At 45.6% G+C, this 21,779-nt stretch overlaps 1 protein-coding gene across 3 annotated transcripts in view; it reads right to left on the bottom strand.

The window, feature by feature from the left end:
- Nucleotides 1–21,779, bottom strand: part of ACTN1 (actinin alpha 1) — a 133,859-nt gene that overhangs the window by 64,405 nt on the left and 47,675 nt on the right. For all 3 annotated transcript variants that reach the window (XM_054025119.1, XM_054025118.1, XM_054025117.1), the window contains exon 2: nucleotides 5,005–5,119. In XM_054025119.1, coding sequence (XP_053881094.1) covers nucleotides 5,005–5,119 — 115 coding nt within the window. The remainder of the gene's footprint in view (nucleotides 1–5,004; nucleotides 5,120–21,779) is intronic.

Raw genomic sequence — 21,779 nt, forward strand, 5'->3', positions numbered from 1 at the left:
TCTCCTGGATTTCTCCTCTTCTGTGAGGAGCCTGTGTGTGGCAGAGGTGGGCTTGGCAAAATTTGATTATTTTTTTCTAATTTTGACAAAAATCATCAATTTTTATTTAAGAGGTTTTTTTCTTCTATTTGTAACTATTTTTATAGTTCTGTGGAGTAGCACTGGGATTGGGATTAGGGCAGTGCTGACAGCAGGGCTGCAGGTGGCTCCCTATGTGGCTGAGAAGCCCAAGACCCCAGGGCTCAAGGTGTGGGGAGACTGTGGTCATCCTGCCCCAGCAAAGCAGAGACCTGTGGCCAGGTCTGTAAGTAGGACGATGAGCCCCCAGCTACCTCGCTGTTGAACAGTTCCTGCCTGGGGACAGCTGGTGAGTGAGCGAGCAGGGCCGTGACAGTAGAGCTGCAGAGGGCCCCCTGCATGGCTGTGACGCTGAATGCCTGCAGGGAAAAAGGTGCAGGGAAGGCTGGGTCCTGGCGGGGCATAGCAGAGAGCTGTGGCTGCAAAGAGGAGGACTAGGCCACAACTGTGGGGAAGGCCACCAGTCTGCTGAATGGCTCCTGCCTGGGTACATTCACCAGCCAGCCAGGGACAGAGAGAGAGATATCCTTCCCAGAACCTTGTGGCTGCAGGGATCTGGTGTCAATAATCACTAGGTTTAATGGGGGAGGGAGAGAAATTATTTTTTCATGAACTCTTCTGCCCCATTGAAGAAAGATGTGTTGTTTCTTTAAAAAAAGGTTTGGAAAGGTGAAGGGGGAAAAGCAGCAGATTACTTCAATGGGCATTCCCTCCCTCTGCCAGAGAGAAAAAATATTTTATTCCCAATTATAATAATTGTTTCTATTATTTATTGCAGGCCTGATTCTTTTTACCTGACAATCAAGAAGAGAGACACTCATCTTAACCCTACGGCGTAAACAAATTTCTTTACCTAAATTACTACCGCCAGTTTAGATTTAAAAAATTATCTCACTTTTAATAGTCTACTGCAGTGGTTCTCAACCAGGGGTACAGGTACCCCTGGGAGTACGCCAACTCACCTAGATATTTGGCTAGTTTTACAACGGGCTACGTAAAAAAAGGGGGGAGGGATAGCTCAGTGGTTTGAGCATTGGCCTGCTAAACCCAGGGTTGTGAGTTCAATCCTTGAGGGGGCCACTTAGGGATCTGGGGCAAAATCAGTACTTGGTCCTGCTAGTGAAGGCAGGGGGCTGGACTCGATGACCTTTCAAGGTCCCTTCCAGTTCCAGGAGATGGGATATCTCCATTAATTTATTTATTTAAAAGCACTAGCAAAGTCAGTAGAAACTAAAATTTCATACAGACAATGACTTGTTTATCCTGGTCTATATACTATGCACTGAAATGCAAGTACAATATTTATATTTCAATTGATTTATAATTATATGGTAAAATGAGAAAGTAAGCATTTTTTGGTACTATTGTGCTGTGACACTTTTGTATTTTTATGTCTGATTTTTTAAGTAGTTTTTAAGTGAGGTGAAACTTGAGGTACACAAGACAAATCAAGAAAAGGGTACTGTAATCTATAAAAGTTGAGAGCCACTGGTCTAAAGTACATGACACACTGTGCTGCTTTCTTTTTACATTTCTCCAAGCTTGCATAATGAAAGTCATTGCAAAACAAAAATGAAGCTGGCTTCAATCAGTTTCCGTATGAGGTTCTCAGTGTTTCAGACATTACAGCGGGATATTTATTTGTTTAAAAATAACTTTGCAGTGGAAAAAATTGAAGAACTGAGGACCTTTCCATTAGACTAGGATATACATTTGTAACAAATTAGATTTCAGAGCAAAGTGTCAAATGATAGTGTCCCTGTAAAAATTTTCCCCTCATAGGTTAGAGCTAAACCATGTGAGAAGTGTTTTGGGTTTCCCCCCCGCACACACCTTGGCTTTCTACTGATTGCATTGCTGCTCTACTTTTCTGTACTACGCTCAGCCAATTAAAATAATCTAGTCACTTCCACTTTCTGATTCTCATGTACAAGCCAAGCCTGTAGTTTGGGGCCAAAAAATGCAAGCAACTGTTGGCTTAAAAGCTGCTTACAATGAAATTTGTTTAATAAAAAAATGCCATTGGTCAGCTTCTTTGTAAAGGGAAGGGGGGGGAGAAGAGAGAGAGAGCTCTTTTACAGGAACTAAGTTTGTTTGGCCTGACAGCATCCTATTTAAAAGGTGCATGGCAAGCAAGGGGCTTGCTAGTGAAGGGAATGCATGAAGTAGGAAATATATGCATGGTGGGAAAGCTGTTTTTCAGGGCAACCCTTGTGATAGGGCCAGATCATCACCTCCTAACGTAAAAGCAAAAGAAAGGGACTTTCCTTTTGGAAATCTTCCCATATCACCTTGTTTGGAGAGGGAACCATATCTGCCTGCCCCCTCTGCACCCCAATCTGGTGGGTCTATATGAGGCTAGGGCAATCTGCACAGAAATCCTATCTCACCACAGCACCTCCAGCAGCACCCCCCTCTTGCTCTCTGGCAGCTGTGCTGCCAGGGATTCTACCCCACCCCACGGCCAGTTCCGATAAGGGTGACCAGACGTCCCGATTTTATAAGGACAGTCCTGATTTAGGTGTGTATTACCCCCTCCCACTTGCTATCTGGTCACCCTAGTTCTCACTACCACATGGAGAGGCGCAGATCTGCTCATGGATCTCAGCAGAGCTGCCATGGCCCATTATTATTGTACTGAGCCTGCTGTCTCATTACTGGGGCACCTTCTTCCCAGTCCTGCTGGGCTCAAAGGAAAGGATCTAGTCAGTGGAGGGCACTGTTACCCAGTTCAAAATCTAGCCAGTAGAGAGCTCCACCATCCTGAGGACAGGAAGAGGAAGGACACGCTGGAGGTTAGAGGTGGCTCTGGAGAGAGCCAGGGCTGTAAAAGAAGAGGGACAGCAGGCAGAGGCAGTAGCCTGCAGGCTGAGACTGGAAGGCTGTGAGCCAGGCAGACACACCCAGTTGGCAGGGGACGAGGAGTAACTGCAGCAAGAATATGCAGGGCATCAGCCTACATGCAAAATCGTGGCTGGGATCCACCTCAACACTGAGACCCTACCCTTTATATCCCCGTACTGGATTGCCCCTAGGAGCTGGGTTAGTGTCTTGTTGTAACTGTGCCTTAGTAATCATGCCTTTTGGTGTCTGGCAGTCCTAGTAAAGGAACCCTCCCCTTACTCAAAAAGTATGAGTGTTTATGGGAACTATCAAGGGCCTGAACCTCTAGAGCAGAGTGCTTGGAGCACATGCAGCGCGTGCCACACCCAGCTGCATTCAAGGTAAGTCTACAGTGCAGCTGGGAGCATGCTTCCCAGCATGGGTAGACATAGACAGGCTAGCTCTGCTAGCTGCGGGGAGCACAGGTGGTGGCTTGCACTAGCTGCCTGACCCAATGGGTACGTACCTGGGCAGCTAGCCTAAGCTTCCACCCGTGCTACTCCGAGCTACACTGCTATTCTTAGCACACTAGCACCCTGCTGCAGTGTAGACATGCCGTTAGAGGCAGACTGCTGCCTCGCATCACTCAAACACACTGCTATAGACCGGATCACTTACAATATTTAGAATGCCACAGTGCTCAGAATAGGTTCCAGCATATATGGGAACCCACAGTCCTTGCCCTAAACCAGGGATAGTCAATTCTTTTTTGTCAAGGTCCACATTTCCTGGTTAAGGTACAGTCAAGGTCCAGACTCCAGAGAAAATAATAATAATAAAAAAAAACTAGTAACAATAATGATAACAATAAGATTTTGGGGTCTGTTCACAAATGTCTGACCATCTGGATTTAGTCCGCAGTCCACCTATTGACTATCCCTGCCCTAAATGGACAAAGCCAAATGATTGACGGGAGACAAGGATGTAAAATAGGGGTGGTGATAGCTACAAGTCATATTGGTTACTTTTAAGTTAAACTAACACATTCTCCCTCCATCTTTCAATCCCCTCACCTTCCCTTTAGCCTCAGCAATCTACAACTTGAATACTTGCATTGGTTCACATTTCCTCCCCACCTTCAACTCCTCCCCTGCATGTGAACAAGGATTCACTAAAAAGGTAAATAATTGAAATAAGCAGATAACTCCATCAGCTACTTTCTTACAAAAGAGTATGTGCTGTGGAACTCCTATCCCTAACTTCCAAGTCAGTAGCATTTTGAACTCCGAACCCTCTTAAACTAGCAGCCTGAGGAAAAGATAGGAACACGAGGTTTGTTGTGTCCTCAGTTTCTGCAGAGCACAAAAATTGACACTCTAGATGGGGAGTTAGGGTTTGAGTGTCCCTGCTGAGGCATCTCTATTTGTAAATATAAGAAGTGGGGAAGGGAGCAAATCAAACAGAGGGCCCTTATTGCTGGCATTGAAAGCCTGCTGAAGGACCCATCAAAAGAAAGCCTAAGCATAAAACCCCCAGTTTTATATAAAATTGTATATACCACTCCACCACCACCACCACCCACCCACCTGTGCAAACAGATTTTTTTGGTTCAGTGGCCGAACTTGGTGATGGAAGGGAGAAAAGATAGTTTCAGGCCAAATAAAATGTTTTGTTTTGAAAAGTATCAAAACATTTTGATTTTTGTTGCAACTTATTTCTGGGAGGGCTGGGGGTAGGGTGACCAGACAGCAAATGTGAAAAATCAGGACAGGGGGTTGGGGGGTACCAGGAGCCTATATAAGAAAAAGACCCAAAAAATCGGGACATCTGGTCACCCTAGCTCGGGGGTTGCTCTTGTTTTTACAAAAACAATTCAGCGAATTCAACCCAATTCCTTGCTGACAGGAAGGGGTGGAGAGAGACGAGCAAAAGCACTGGGTAATGGGCAGGGGCCATAAAACCTGAGCTTCGCTCTCAGTACACTGCAGATCAGGAACAGGCACAGACAAAGCTTCCACCATCACTGCCCATGCTGTCCTGCATGTATTTAGTATTGGGTGAGCAACATTAATGACACTTAAACCCACACAAAACCCCTCTCACCTGAAATGACTTCCAGAAGTAACATGAGTTTAAGACCATCCCTGAAATCTTCCTCTATGTTGTCAATCTGCGTGCCGGCCTTGCGGAGGTGAGAGTTACACCATGCTGTGAATGTCTAGAAACAGGAGGGAAGAGAAGAAAAGAAAAGAAAAGAAAAGAAAAAAAAAAAAAAAGAGTGGTTAGCAATCTTCCCAATGGCTATATTACAGTTCAAAAAGGAAATACTGAGAACCAAAGAATTGATGCTAGGATACAGGGGGTTAGCTTCAAGCCACAATTAGACTGAACAACACTTGATGCATTGACCCTGCACTAGAGCCATTACCTGAAGACACAGAGGGCCTGCAAAGCCCTTCCACGTACGAGTACAATACTAATAAGAGTTTAGTAGAAACAACTACTCAATCCAAGGCTCCAGGATGTCACGTTCTCCTGAACGCCCCCTAATTTTGGGTGCTCGGCTTGAGACACCTGAAACTGATTTTCAGAAGTGTTAGGCATTCACAGCTCCCATTTACTTCTCTTGGCTCAGTCGCACAATATGTCAGAAAGGAAAATAATCCAGGTCTACCTATTCCAAGATGGGTGTTTGAACCAGAGGACCATTCTTTTACCCACCTTTTTCCTTCGTCAGTAAAGCATTAGGAAGTACGACAGCCTGCACACTTATGGAAACTACATAGAGCAGAGCCTCTCAAAGTGTGAGAGCAATATCTTAAAAAGGATGGCCTTGTGGCCTATCTCCTCTCTGCTTCATAGGCCTGGTCTACACTATGACTTTTAATTCGGATTTAGCAGCGTTAAATCGAATTAACCCTGCACCCGTCCACACATTTATTTTCGAAATAAAGGTCTCTTTAAATTGATTTCTGTACTCCACCCCAACGAGCGGAGTAACGCCAAAATCAATATTGTCATTTCGAATTAGGGCTAGTGTGGCTGCAATTTGATGGTATTGGCCTCCGGGAGCTGTCCCACAGTGCACCATTGTGACCGCTCTGGACAGCTATCTGAACTCGGATGCACTGGCCAGGTAGACAGGAAAAGCCACGCGAACATTTGAATTTCATTTCCTGTTTGCCCAGCGTGGAGAGCACAGGTGACCACAGATAGCTCAGCTCATCAGCACAGATAACCATGCAGGCCGATAATCAAAAAAGAGCACCAGCATGGACCATACGGGAGGTACTCGATCTGACCGCTATATGGGGAGAGGATTCAGTGCTAGCAGAACTTCGTTCGAAAAGACGAAATGCCAAAACTTTTGAAAAAATCTCCAAGGGCATGATGGAGAGAGGCCACAATAGGGACTCAGATCAGTGCCGGGTGAAAGTCAAGGAGCTCAGACAAACCTATCAAAAAACAAAGGAAGCAAAAGGTTGCTCCGGGTCAGAGCCGCAGACATGCCTCTTCTACACCGAGCTGCATGCAATTCTAGGGGGGGCTGCCACCACTACCCCACCTCTGACCGTGGATTCCGAGGCAAGGACAATCTCAGCTACACCTGAGGATTCTGTGGACGGGGAAGAGGAGGACGAGCTTGCGGGGAGCACCCAGCACTCCATTCTCCCCAACAGCCAGGATCTTTGTCTCAGCTTGACCGAAGTACCCTCCCAACCCAATATCCAAGACCATGACCCCATGGAAGGGACCAAGCGTTTTTTAATAATTACTTTGCCCTGAGGACTTGGGATGCATTCGCAGCCAGCACAGCTACTGGAAAAGTCTGTTAACGTGTCTGGGGATGGAGCGGAAATCCTCCAGGGACATCTCCATGAAGCTCTCCTGGAGGTACTCCAAAAGCCTTGCCACAAGGTTTCTGGGCAGTGCAGCCTTATTCCGTCCTCCATGGTAGGACACTTGACCACGCCATGCTTGCAGCAAGTAATCTGGTATCATTGCATTACAAAGCCTGGCAGCGTATGGTCCTGGTGTTTGCTGGCATTCAAGCAACATCCGTTCTTTATCTCGCCGTGTAATCCTCAAGAGAGTGATATCGCTCATGGTAACCTGGTTGAAATATGGGAATTTAATTAAGGGGACAGAGGTGGCCGTTCCTACTGGGCTGTTTGCCTGTGGCTGAAAAGAAATCCTTCCCTGCAGTTAGCCAAGCGCGTGGGGCGGGGGTGGAATTGGCCCTGAGCTTTTCACGTTTGGCTAACAGGGATCTTCCCTGTTACCAGACACGCGGTGGGGGGAGGGGTACAGCGATCATCCCAGAGAATTGGATGGGGGGGGGGGTTAGTTTGTTTTCTGCTGCTGAAGGTTAACAGGAAAACCGCAGCAGTCAACGGGCTTTGCTTGGTATGTGGGAAAGAAGGGCGCAGAAGCCGAAAGACAATGGCTTACCATGGCCACATGCAAGCTGAATTCTGTTGCCCGGACCTGCGTCCGTGATCTCTAACACCAAAGCCACAGGCACTCAATATTAAGATGGAAAATGCGACCTTGTACTGAAATCACATGTGCTATGTAATGTGAATAGTGTTGTTCACCATGAAAGAGTATAAGCATTGTTCTGTAAAATGTATCATTTTAAAAACTTCTCTCCTTTTTTTCAACCCTCCCTCCAGCAGCTGCAAATATTTCAAGCCTCCCTCCTCCGTCCCGCAGGCTCTCTCAGATAAGGCGGCGGAGAAAGAGGATGCGAGACAAGATGTTCACGGAAATAATGGAATGCACCTGCAATGAAAGAGCTCATTTGAATGAGTGGAAGGACACGGTATCTAAATTTAGGAAAGATGCCAGTGAACGTGAGGTCATGAGGGACGCTCGAGATGAGAGGTGGCAGGCTGCAACGCTGGGGCTGCTGCGTGAGCAAACGGACATGCTCCGGCGTCTAGTGGAGCTTCAGGAACGGCAGCAGGATAACAGAGTGCCGCTGCAGCCACTGTATAACCTCCCTCCCCCCTCACCATGTTCCATATCCTCCTCACCCAGACGTGTAAGAACACGGGGGGGGGGGGGGGGAGGGAAAGCTCTGTGCACCCTCCCACTCCAGCCCAGTGGCCAGCCCAACCAAAAGGCTGTCATTATATTGAATTTTTTCAGTGGCCTTTTACTTCCCTCCTATCCTCCTCCCAAACCTCACCCAGATTACCTTGTCGGTTCTCTCCCTATGTTTATAATCAATTAATAAAGAACACATGATTTTTAAACGATAGTGACTTTATTTCCTTTGAAAGCAAGCTAGGGGAAGGGGAAGGGTGGGTTCCTTACAGAGAATGAGTCAATAAAGGGAGCGGGTTTTCATGAAGGAGAAACAAACAGAAATTTCACACTGTAGCCTGGCCAGTCATGAAACTGGTTTTCAAAGCTTCTCTGATGCACAGCGCTTCCTGGTGTGCTCTTCTAATCGCCCTGGTGTCTGGCTGCACGTAATCAGCAGCCAGGCGATTTGCCTCAGCCTCCCACCCCGCCATAAAGGTCTCCCCCTTACTTTCACAGAGATTGTGGAGCACACAGCAAGCAGAAATAACAATGGGGATATTGGTTTGGCTGAGGTCTGAGCGAGTCAGTAACGATCGCCAGCAACCTTTTAAACGGCCAAATGCACATTCTACCACCATTATGCACTTGCTCAGCCTGTAGTTAAACAGCTCCTGACTACTGTCCAGGCTGCCTGTGTATGGCTTCATGAGCCATGGCATTAAGGGGTAGGCTGGGTCCCCAAGAATAACTATTGGCATTTCAACATCCCCAATGGTTATTTTCTGGTCCGGGAAGTAAGTCCCTTGCTGCAGCCGTTTAAACAGATTAGTGTTCCTGAAGACACGAGCGTCATGAACCCTTTCCGGCCAGCCCACATTGATGTTGGTGAAACGTCCCTTGTGATCCACAAGTGCTTGCAGCACCATTGAAAAGTACCCCTTGAGGTTTATGTACTGGATACCCTGGTGCTCCGGTGCCAAGATAGGGAGCACCAGGGTATCCAGTACATAAACCGCAAGGTTTATGTACTGGATACCCTGCAGACTTCTGCTCATCAATTTCCATCTGTTTTAATTCTGTCTGTCTCTTGGGTATTTTTTCCCTTTTCCTCTACCTGCAACCTGTAGAGCTCCAACTTCCTCATAGCTTCACTTTCACTCATTTTCATACTTTTCTGTCCCTACTTCTCTTGCCCAAAATAAGCAAACAGAAAATAACAAACCAGTAACTACTTTGTCTGTTCTCTAGCCACCACACTTAAAACTACCACCAGTGTTTCAGGGCAATAAGCCGTGCACACTATCCTGCTCAACTATGCCACTGTGATGGGTTGGACCCCTTGGGAAGCCACCTGATGTGCTGAGATACCACTGAGTCTATCTGTTCTGCCAGCATGGGCCCCCTTTAACCGGTCTTGCTGAGCCAGGCTCTTAAAAACCTCCTCTAACACACACAGAGGCAGGGCCACATCCAGCTGCAGATCAGCTCTGGGAAGACTCAGTTTAAGGGACTTGCTCCAGCACTCAGGTGTCCACCTCTCTTGGAGTACAGATCCACAGATATAATATGAAATTCGCCCCCTCCCTCATTGCGGAGAGAGGCATGCACACTTCTTCCCCCCCCTCCCTCTCCCGCAGTTAGAAATCACAAACTGGGTTATATTGTAAACCAGAAATAAATTTATTAACTATAACAGGTGTATTTTAAGTAGTTAAGGAGGTAGCAGACAGAACAAGGCGGATTACTAGGAAAATAAAACAGAGCACGCAAACTAAGCTTAATACACTAAAGAAACTGATTACATGCAAGTTCTCACCCTAAATGTGGTTCTAATAATCTTCTTCAGAGGCTAGACGCGCTTCCAGCCTGGGTCCAGTTCTTTCCCCCAGTTCAGTCTTAGTTGTTTCCAGCAGTCATCTTGGGTGAGGTAGCAGGAGAGAACTGATGACCTGGATTAAGTCACTCCCCACACTTAAATAGGATTTGCATAAGGCGGGAGTCCTTTGTTTCCTAGTTGCGCCCCCAGCTTCTCGTGGAAAAGTACAGAATTCAAGATGGGTTCTAGTATCTGGTGACATGGCCACATGCCTCTGTAGGGCTCCTGTACCCATTCTTCACAAGCTGACCCACAGGTTCACAGGAAGACTAAGCTCTTTTACAGTCCATTGGCTCTTGCTGATGGGCCATCAGCACTGCCGGGCTTTTTCATTGTTGTATCTGAAGTATTAGCAGGGGGCATGTAGTGGGGTGATCACCCCGCTCCTACCCGGAGGGGTTAAAAACAGCCCTGTAGAGGGCTGTAGCTGGGGAAAGGCTGATTGGGGAAGCAGCCTCAGCTGGGGTCACGCCCAAATTAGGGCCCAGCTGGCCCTTATAAGAGGGCAGAGAGTCTCTCTCTGTCTCTAGAGGGAGAAGGGCCTGGCTGCTGGGAAGCTGAACCAAGTATCTAAAGTAGAGCAAGGCTGAGGAAAGGCCAGACAAGCTGGGGAGCTCCGGTCTGGAAAACCCCCAGGCTGCAGGCCTTGTTAAGGGCCAAAAAGGTACTGGGGTTGCAACAGGGCAGCCCAAGGGTAGGCAGAGGCAGCAGGTCCAAACCCCCCTTGCCAATGATGACTGGCAATTATACTGCAGTCTGCCCCAGTGAGTGGGGGCTAGATGGTGACTGGCAGTAGCCAAAGACTGAGGTGAGGTGGGGATAGGGGGTTGGTGGTTCCGTGGGGAGGGGAGACCCAGAGAGACCACAGGGTACTGCAGGGGGCAGAACACTGGCAGAAGGGGCATGGGGGTCCGGGAGGGACACGGGGGCCAGCAGCAAGGAGAGATACCAGCCTGCAGAGGGCGCTCCTGGGTCAAAGGGCTAATTCCCAGGACGACTGACAGGAGGCGCCGCAGGGGTGAGTCATCGCATCATTACAGGGCATCACCCAAAGTAACATAGTTGAAATATAGATACATAATCAACATTCCTAATTTCAGATACAGAAGTGATACATGCATACAAATAGAACAATCATATTCAGTAAATCATAACCTTTCCAAGGATATCTCATGAGCCATCTTGCATAAAGTATATCTCAGTTAGGTCATATTCGTATCATAAGCATATTTTTGTAAAGAATATTGAATGACATCACATGGACAATAACTGCATCTCTGAGGTTGGAAGGCACCTGAGCCCACTTCAATGCTATTGCAAGCCTTTCTTGAGAATGGACCATACCCAAGAACACCAGTTCTGACACGAATTTACTCTGCAAAGCCTGGAAATTCAGTCAGAAAACAGCTGACAGCTCAGTTCCTCCTGGTTGAGCTCCATGTTCATTTAATACAGAAAGTAGTGACAATTCCCAAGGGTACTGGGATGTCCATAGCAGTTTCCCAGCACACCCTTCAGGTCCTACAAAAGTTCACAAGTTGCCATGCAGCCTCACAGGGCACTGATGTAGCAACAGTAGGGAGCCCTGTAGGTGGATGCACTGTTTGCCATGTGGTTGTAGCTGGGTTGGTCCCAGGATATGAGAAAGACAAGGTGAATGAGGTAATATCTTTTATTGGACCAACTTCTGTTGATGAGAGAGAGATGCTTTCAAGCTACACAGACTTGAGGTCTAAAGAAGAATTTGGTGTAGCTCAAAAGCTTGTCTCTCTCACCAAATGAAGTTTGTTCAATAAACAATATTACCCCACCCACCTTGTCTGAGGATGCGCTGGACCATTTTACAAAGGGCAGGCTGATGAATAATAAATGCAGTGTCACTGAACTCTCTTACAAACAGCAGCCATCTTGATGTGACTCACAGGAAGCATTCTCGCAAACTGTGGGGTGCACTTTATTGAAAACATTCAGTACATAGAAAGCAACTTTACAATTACATTAGCTACATATGCTGTGCAGGGTAAAGTACCCTGTACTCTTGAAGTAGAGGGTTAGAAAGATGTGTGATGGGCAGATGAGAGGCCCAGGGTGAGAGAATGTGGTAAGATGGTGGGGTCCTGGAAATTTTACTGTCCTGTAGGGCTAGATATCTTAGCAACCTTGGCTCAAGCCATTTTTACTGACTTCGCTTCATAGAGAATCTCTCATGCACCCCCTCCAATTTTTTTGGTTAAGAAAACAGCTCCTCCTCCCCCCCCCCCACCCCCAAAGCTAACTGTAGCCATCAGCAGCTGGCAGCCGTTACAGCAGCTGTACTTCCTGTCAGGAGGAAAAAAAGCTTTTGAAAGAGGAAAAGGCTGTTGAAAGCAGCCAACCTCATTTCCCATGCAAGCCCAGCCCTGGGACCAGCCAGACCAAAACAAAAAAAACAAACAAAAAAAAACTACCTGTGTTTTCTGAGGTGGCGTGAGGCAGCTGGCAATTCTGCACTACATTAATAATTCTTGGAGTATGGAACCTGAGATGTCTTGGAATCCCCATTTAGTTATTCACTGGCTAAAATTACTCCTCTAAAGTGACAGATGTGTATTTCCTAGACGTCTACAAAGGCAAGAGCCAGGACATTGTTTCACTCCACTTTGGGACAAGGAGTCGGAGGTAAAGGGAAACAAGAAATACATTGTTAATCTCAAAGGATTAAAAGAAAAATCTTGCTAAACTGGATATAGTAGTGGCACAAAAAGGTACTGCCAGTACCTTCCTCCACACAAATCCATGACGGTGCCCCTCTATTATTTAGACAGCATTATACATATGTATGGATGGCACTTGACCAAAAATATCCTAAACACAGCCATGCTCCTCGACCCAGAGACCTTAACCTATGTTATAAGCTTAATTTCAGCCTTGAAGACCACAACTCTTCAATTCCCTCCTCAAGGCCCACTTCTGTGATACCTACAAGTTATGAACCAACTAAGGGTGGCTAGGTTGAAGGGTAGTCGGCAATAGCCGATGTGTGTTCATTAGAATCCCTAAGTGATTAAGAACCATTATGTTGTGCACTTAGCTAGTCCATATAAATGTGTGATTTTATCATCATTACGCTCAGCCTCCCTCCACCCCTTTTCATTTCTATGGTTTGTTACCCCCTCTTTTTGCAGCTTAATTATAAGGCCTTTGGGACAGGGATGGTCTCCTCCCACATGTGCTATGTGCTGTTTAAACACTAGGGTCCCCATCTCGACTGAGGCCTTTGAATCCTATTGCAATGTAACTAGTCCGATAAGAAGATAAATTACAAAACAATAAAAAAGTAAAGACTATTAACACTCCTACTGTTCTGGATTTGCTGTTCTTCTTTGGAGAGCAAATATTGTCCTCACTACAAAACTGGAGCAGAGTAAGTGTCCACCAGCTAAGCCATTTCACTTGTGAAGTAAACAGAATATGAATTCAGGTCTTCCTCTTGGTAGCAGACAGTCATTTACTCTATTCATTTTCTTAGTAAGTTTCTTTGGAACCCAACTAACCATATCCCACCTAATTAGATATATATTGCTTTGGTATAGACTTAATTGTTACTCACATGCTGCAGAAGTAGAAGCATGTTCTCCTGAGAGGCATGGGATAAACCAGCCTACAGTAGCTATATGCTGGAAGTAGAATAGACGTGGGCAGACTCCTGTCAGGATTTCCAAAGAGGCTAAAATGAAACTGAGTCATGTCATGAGGATAATGCAACAGCCTGTGTTTGACTGTCAAGGTACAGTCTATGGCTCCAGGTGACTAGATTGAGAAGTTTATGGAGATGGGTGTGTTGCTTCCACACATTCTTCCTAACAAAAGATATGGCAACAGAGCACTTGGAAGGAGTAGACCCATTACCAACCATTGATAAGGGAAGAGCATCTGTCCCTCACTAAACCCAGGAAGACTCAATTTTGTGACCTACTAATGGAGCCCTCACCTGCTTTTACAGAGCAAGTCAATGGTAATAGTGACTGCTGCTGCAGGCAGTAGTGACCAGAGCCCCGGCCCCAACAACTCCAAGGCCTTCAGACATTGCACATCCAATTATCTAGGGTACTTCTTCCTCAACTCTCCTCCCAGGTGTGTTGTCTCTCAACTAGTTTTGTAGCAAGGATTACAGGGGAAAGACTGCTTAAATAGGTAAGCACAGTCCATATGGACTAGTCCCTTTGCTGAGAGAGGAAGAGGCGTTTCAAGAAACAGAGAGAGATTACTTCAGAAAAATATTACATATAAAAATCTGAAACAAAATGCAATGCAAGCCTCTGCTCAGTCACTTTACATTGTGTCCCTTCCTTCTACCCTTTGACTTTGGGTTGTCTGGTTACACTGTAAATTCCTTGGGGAAAGGACCTGACTTCATACATGTATAAAGCAAACACACCCTTTTGGGAGCTATATAGTCCCCCTGCTTCTCCAGCTAGGAAGACCCAAGCTAACCAGATTCCACTGTACCAACTCTTGTTAGCGCCAGCCAGAAGCACAAGAAAAGCATGTGGCTACTTGAGGCCCCCAATTTACTATGAGCACCGTTAACAAGTCATAGTTCCTGGCCTGATCCTCCTCATGGCAACTGGCTGTCCTGCCATTACTGTAGCACCAATTTGGCGCATGCGCGCGCACGCACACATGCACGCACACACCAGACTTCCACCCCAATCCTCCAAAGTCAGTCAGTCCGGCCTTTGCTCATCTCATCGTCCTTTCCCAATCTCACACTTCTTGTATCAACAGCTCTAATGAGACATCCTGCAATTCAGGGGGAAGCCATCGTAAGTCAATATATCCACTGTCAGATTCTTAAAGAGTGTGGCAAAGTCTCAGAGCCAGTGCTGAAAGAGAGAATGCACCATTGGGACAGAGACTTCCATTGTTACTTGTTCAGGTGCTGTGACAGCTACAATATGTTGCACAAGGCAAAACACAGAAGTGACATTGCTGCAAAAAGCTTAAGAGCTCTTCGCAACAGGAAAACACACAAGGCATGATGCACTTCACCCCCTCAAGCAATTTTTGCAATCTAAAATGTCAATGCCACCACAATCATAGAAGTGACAGATATTAATAAAATCAAATAGGCAGTTTTATCTTCTTGCTGAGACATACCAGCTTTATCTGACCTTTTCAGCTGCTCTTTATTCTTTCTAGTCCTACTAAATCCTTCTTCCACCCCAGCCCCTCCTTTTACTGATGAGTATAAACTTCCCACCATGGCACAGAGGCTGCACCATAGTTGTACAATAGCTGCAGAGACATTGTAACTAAGCCAAGAAAGTCCTGTTTGCTACTCTCCCATTTAGGAGATTTAAGTCTAGCAGCAAGCAGCTCAAAGGAGCATAAGCTTTGCTAGAACAAGACCGTGTTAATCACCATCAAAAGCTACTCAATTCCCTCTTTGTGTCATAAATTACATTTAACGTAATGTTATTAACACACACACACACTTTTGAGGCCGAGTAAGTTTCCACAAAGATTTAGTCTGTGTTTAGAAGAGGGGAGACCTTCAGATAGTCAATCCTCTGTGCACTACACAGTACACTATCTACTTTACAAACCAGGTCAGATGTACTTTGCAGTGTGAAATCTTGGGCAAACTATAGCTACCCGGTACTATCCCACAATTTTCAACTGCCACATCTTGAATTAGGGGCAAAGTCCCTCCCTCACCACAAAGTAAAGGCTGTAGGGGCAACACTGAGAAGTAAATGTCATACATGTCTGGAAAACAAAATCAATTCACACAGCCACTGGCGCTTATGTTTGGAGAGCCACGTGTTTGAATAGCTGCACCTGTGTGTTTGAGTGCACAACACAGCCTGCTTTTACTACCTGGTTTGGAAGTAGGCACTTTGCATTGGTTCTTGACGTGATGCTGTGCATTATGGGATTTCCTAGAAAGACCCACTAGCTTCTTCAGCAAACTATAATGCCCTGTCCATGCTACTATTAGGCTTTGTTTAAATTAAAATCATCCAGACCCTCATTCATGGTTCTATAATAGTTTACTAAGAATGGACAGAAAATTGGTTCACACAGGGCTTTGAAGCAACACAATTACCCATTAGAGCAGCTCTGGCTTCCCACAGACTAGACCTACACTATAGAAAGTTTGGATTGTGCACATGGCTTGTGTTGCAGATTTTACATCTATATCTTCAATGATTGCTCTATATCTATTGTGCTTCTAAATACACAGCCAGGGCCGGGTCGAGCTTTTTTGCCGCCCCAAGCGGCGAGGGGGTGGGGAGAGGGGCGATTGGCGGCACTTCGGCGGCTGCTCTCCGCTTCATTTTTCAGCAGCCGGTCCTTCTCTCCGAGAGGGACTGAGGGCCCGCCGCCAAAGACCTGGACATGCCACCCCTGTCCATTGACCGCCCCAAGCACCAGCTTCTTATGCTGGTGCCTGAGCCGGCCCTGTACACAGCAATAAGGGCAAGTTGATCTGAGCAACAAAACTACTTTAAATTTTTATAGCATCTTTTGAAAGCAAAATTGCAGTGACTACATAAGTCACCAAGTTAAAAAAATCAATCAAGAAATATATTAAGTGGATTTTGAGACAGAACCATTTTATCACTGTTTTGCTAGCTCTGTAATAGACCACTGTGGAGGTGCATAGTTTTTGCTGTAGTAGCATGTGTGACCCATAATGTCCAGTCACTGCACTGGCTTTGCTATTAAGTTGCCGGCAAGATTTGTGATTTGTTTGTAACCTGTCTAAATATCTGTCCAGCTGTTAACCTGCCACAGCACAGAAACTGGGCTTCGCATCAATTCTGACTACAGATCCCCATGACTAAGGCTAAGATTTTGTCACGGAATCCAAGACTTCCAGAGACCTCTGAGACATTTTCAGCTTCAGCCCGGGTGCTCCCAGCCACCGTGGGCAGCGGGGGAAAACCTTGGAGCCTAAACAGTGGTAGGTGCTGGACTGTCCTCCCTCCTCATTGTGTCACAGTTATTTTTAGTAAAAGTCAGGGGTGGGTCATGGGCAATAAACAAAAATTTACTGAAGCCTGTGACCCATTCCTGACTTTTACTAAAAATATCCATGACAAAATCTTAGCCTTATCTCTGACAGATACAGCTGAATCAGTGCTGAACCCTGCTTGGCTGCGAGCGTAGACAAAGGCAAACCATATTCAGCACTGTTTCCGTAGCCATAGCTATTGAAACCTGCCTCTTCAGATACTATGGACATCCTCCCACTCAGACATTTGGTAGCAGTGTAAGGAATGACAGAGGGTGAGAGTGTAAAACACATGTACACTTGCATCTCTCAGGTCCAGGCAATACCCCCAGAAACTCACCAGAGACCAACTCCCTCAATTACACCTCTGTTGCTGCTGAATATACTTTTGTCTCAGGCCTGGTCTACACTACAACGATTTGCTGGCATAGCTATTTTAGCTAGGAGTGTGAAACTATGACAGCAACCCCCCTGGTGTAGGTGCAACTATCCCAAGACAAGAGTGCTTCTGTCAGCCTAGACAACTTTTGGGGAGGTGGTGTAGCTAAGTCAGCAGAACTCCTGCCAGCTTAGGCTGCATCTATACTAGGCAGCTCTGTCAGCATAGCTATACTGACCAAGGCTCTGTGGTGTACACACGCCCTTAGCGACCTGCCAGAACTTAGCTGTGCAGCTCATGAGGAAGTCAGGGAGTAAGCAGAAGCCCATTTAGACCAGAGCTATGTCTACACTAGGAGCGCTTTATTGGTATAGGCATCGGTACACTATACCATCGGTACACTTTCCTAGTGTGCATGCAGCAATGCCAGCAAAGCTGCACTTTGTACCAGTCCCCACAGGTGAACAAATTATACCAGTGCTGGATGCAGTTATACTGGCAAAACTGCACTATAAGACTACGGCTTCTGCCACCACAGCTCTGTCAAACAGGGATCACCGGTCTTCATCCCCTTACCAGACAGACATAGCTAGTGTAGTGGTCTAGGTGAGCAAGAATGAGTCTAGTTTTTTCCTGGGATTTCACAGGTATGAGATGTTTCTACCAGTAAATCAACACTACTGGCAAAGAGGCGGGGGCAGGGGAGAAGACCCCATCCCTTGCAATCCAGTCATACTCTGGGACTGTGAAAACTGAATTAGCAACCACCTGTCACATAAACCAGTCTCACGTGAGTCTGGCATAGGAGTTTCTCATGTATGCTCAGTAAAATCTAATTTTATATGCATTAGATGGGAAGGGGAAAGAAAAGCTGGGATCCTTGCCGAACTGGTTTTCCCCACAGGATATTGCAAAATGCTGTGAAGTGAGTGTACCTTTTATTAGCCAATGACAGACTAAAGTAGTGAGAGAAAAACAACCCACTATGTGCCTCCATAAATACATGGTAAATATTTGCTCTTCTTCCAAGCATATGTGCCTCATGAATCCTGTGTTTCCATTACCATTACAGCGTTGTGCAGCCAGAGGAAGAATCTGCTGCTGCCATTTTAATTCTATTGGCCATTAAATCACTGAGTCAGATGGCATTTCAGATTGGTAAAGTACCGGCCAGGCTTACTTCTGCATGACCAGAACAGTAATAACGTTAGTAAGTCACCAAAAAGGTTTGCCACCTCACTCTTTTCCTCTGAGAAGCAGAAGGAAGTCCTGGCAAAATTAAATAATAAAACTGGCTGTGTTGGGAACATTAAAAGTATGCCCTTAATATTATTTTAAAGTGAAATTCTGATTAGCAAAACTCTTCATTTGGGCTTGAATAGCGATTGTTTCTGTCCTTAGACACCAGCTCACAAGAAAATATAAAAATGTGTGGCAGGCTGTCTGAAGGCAGAGTGATGTTACAAGGCAATATCACACAGCGTTGCGGCTTGCATTACATGTTTTGCAAGTTCCAAAAAACATTTTACAGTACTTAAAGCTATATTGAAAGGGATCAACTTGCTAAGCACTAAGATGCAGCCTCTTCTTGGGTGGAAAATAGCAACAAGCTATCAAAAGACAGGAATTAAAAGTCAAATTAATTTATGGAGGCAGAACTCAACTACCCAGATTAGGGTTTGGCCAAGATACCAGGACTAAAACTACTACAAAGAGCCATGCAGCTTGGATGACCACAATTTCCCCAAATTTCCATTTTAAATCTCTCCACTGCTGCAGGAGATGCCTGTATCATGCTGGATCTCTGTAATGAGTCCAAGGGAAGAATGTCATCTATTGAGTCATCAACAGCTCTTCCTGCACCCTTCTGGATTTTCCTTGGAGGTCTCCTGTCGACATACTGACTGGATTTAATTCTGGTTTGCTTGAGATCACAGCAAAAGTTTTCAGTAAGGTGAAAACTTTAAGCAGGGTTGAGAAGTGTCCTTGCAGCTGCCTAAACGTGGCTCCAGTGAAGGTCTACTCAGAGGATACACCGGTCAAGATGTGTGATGTGTTCCCCACACATAGCTGTATTGCCGCAGCTCTGTATAGTAGAGCCTCAGAGTTACAAACACCTCAGGAATGGAGGTTGTCCGTAACTCTGAAATGTTCGTAACTCTGAACAACTTTATGGTGGTTCTTTCAAAAGTTTACAGCTGATCATTGACTCAATACAGCTTTGAAACTTTAATATGCAAAAGAAAAATGCTGCTTTCCCCTTAACCTTTTAGTAGTTTACGTTTAATATGTACTGTATTTGCCTTTTTTTTTTTTCTGGTTGTCTCTGCTGCTGCCTGATTGCGTACTTCCAATTCCAAATGGGGTGTGTGGTTGATTGCTCAGTTCATAACTCTGGTGTTCTATTAGACTTTGGTTTTGCTTTTAGCACACTCGTGGACTTTGCATACAGTTCCGAGTATTTCTGCTCTCTGTCAAAGCCCTTATTGTTATCAAGAATGTTGCCAACTAGAGCAGCTCTGTCTCCTCACATTTCATGAGAGGACTTGCAGGTGTTGCCTTTTCTATGGTGTTTCCTGTGCTGCTTATTTTGCTGGGGGAGGATAGGTAGTGTTGTCGCTCTGGGCTTTCTAAACACAAAGCTAATATAGAGAGAGTGAATAAATTAAAAGAGCGTAACCCATCTCCCTGCTGCTTTGCACAAAAGGCTGTGCCAATCGAGTCATTCACCTGCTCTAGACAGTTGGCCTGCTTTCAATCACCAGGGCTGGAGCAATTTATCAGTTCCTTGTTCTGTTAAGCAGATGGACCTTGAAATACTCTTGATTTCTAAAGGAGAGAACTGCTTACCAGGAAGACATTCTTCCCACTGGTGAAGCTTATTCTCTCACCATCCCCTCACCCCCACCTTCCTCAAAAATACAGCCCCTCAATAGGGACCCTGAGCAGTCAGCAGTCTAATTTCCTCACCTGAAGCATACTAGCCCTTCCTGAATGCAGGGACTGCACTCTGTTATTGAGAGCCAGAGCACCTCACCATGAGCAGGGATGGGGAGGGAAACCTTCTTTAAACCAAAGCTGGAGGACCTCACTTCAGCCATCTGGTAGCAGGAAGGTAGCAGTCTCTCCCTGGCAGCTTTCACAGCCACACCACAAGATCCCATAGTTATGTTTCCAGTGAGAAAGGACCACAAGATCCCATAGTTAGTTTCTAGTGAGAAAGAGAATCAGAGCTAGTCATTGGCACTGAGCCTGACAGCTTGGTAACAAAGAGCAAGGAGCTGGAAGGAATACCTGCAACCAAGAGATTTCCTGATGGCTTAGCATAATGGATTTACTATGTATTCATCCTTCATCCTCATCCCCTGTGACTCAAACCAACAGCTAAATTTGCAGGAGGAAAACTAAACTAAACTATTGAGGACACTGTAACCTTCAAGTCTTTCCCTCCAGATCTCCCATGTTTGTAGATTTGTTCATCACCACCTCTGCAAGAGCCCTGCTTATCCCACTACCTTTGCTCTACTATGCTGAATTCTTCTCCCTTACCTTCACTTCTTCTTGTCTTTACTGATTGCCGTTCCCTTTGCTATGACCTTCCTAAATCCCAGATCTTCAGGCTTTAGCATGTGCAGAATGCGGTGGCTTTCTTTAGGTGTACAAAGAGCATCAACCACATCATCTGTAAGGTGGCAAAAGATGGCTACAGATGCCCATATTGTAATACCAACTATAACAAAATGCAGAATGTTAACACTGATTCACAGCTGTAGGAAAAAACTTTCTTCAGACATCCCAATAGCCTCCTCCTTTGTGCAAATGCATAGTCATTTTAATGACTAACTTGGTTTTGAATTGTTATAATTGACAAAGTGATTCCTGGGTTAGCATGACCCACAGATCTATTATTATTATGAATTATAATTATTTGTATTGCTGTTGTGCCTAGAAGCATTGTGCTCGGTGCTGTACAAACACAAAACAAAAATGATGGTCCCTGCCCCAAGGAGCTCAGAGTCTAAAAGTAAGAGGCAACAGGAAACTAACCAGAATGATAGGAAGGAAAAGCAATGAGATAATGGTCAGCACCACAGACTGCAGTTTCAACACTCCAGCTGGTAAAAACTGTTAAGGTTTTTATATGCAATGTAGCGACTGGACGAAAAGCTCGGTGTGGCTTGAAAGCTTGTCTCTCCCATCAACAGAAGTTTTTCCAATAAAAGATATTACCTCACCCACCTTGTCTCTCTAAGGTTTTTGTAAGCATCATGGCAAAGGAGAGTATTCAGGAGGATACGGTAGCTTTGTGGATGTTTATAGGGAGCTCCTCCCAAGCATGAGGAGCAGCATGGGAGAAAGTGCTTGGTTGAACATTTAGCAAGTGGGCAATGGAAGCAGGCATCTCTGGCATATTGGACGTGGGAGTCTACCTTAATAGTGAATGACTGATGATAGGTAGGGTGGGGATAGCCCCTGAAGGGTCTTGAAAGTGAAGATAAGTAGCTTACATTCGAGGTAACCCAGAAAGGAGAGCCAATGAAGAAATGCAAAGAAAGAGGAAGAGGGGTGACACGCTCAAAGTAACA

The sequence above is a fragment of the Malaclemys terrapin genome, chromosome 4 (assembly GCF_027887155.1).
Source record: "Malaclemys terrapin pileata isolate rMalTer1 chromosome 4, rMalTer1.hap1, whole genome shotgun sequence".
Classification (NCBI taxonomy): Eukaryota; Metazoa; Chordata; order Testudines; family Emydidae; genus Malaclemys; species Malaclemys terrapin.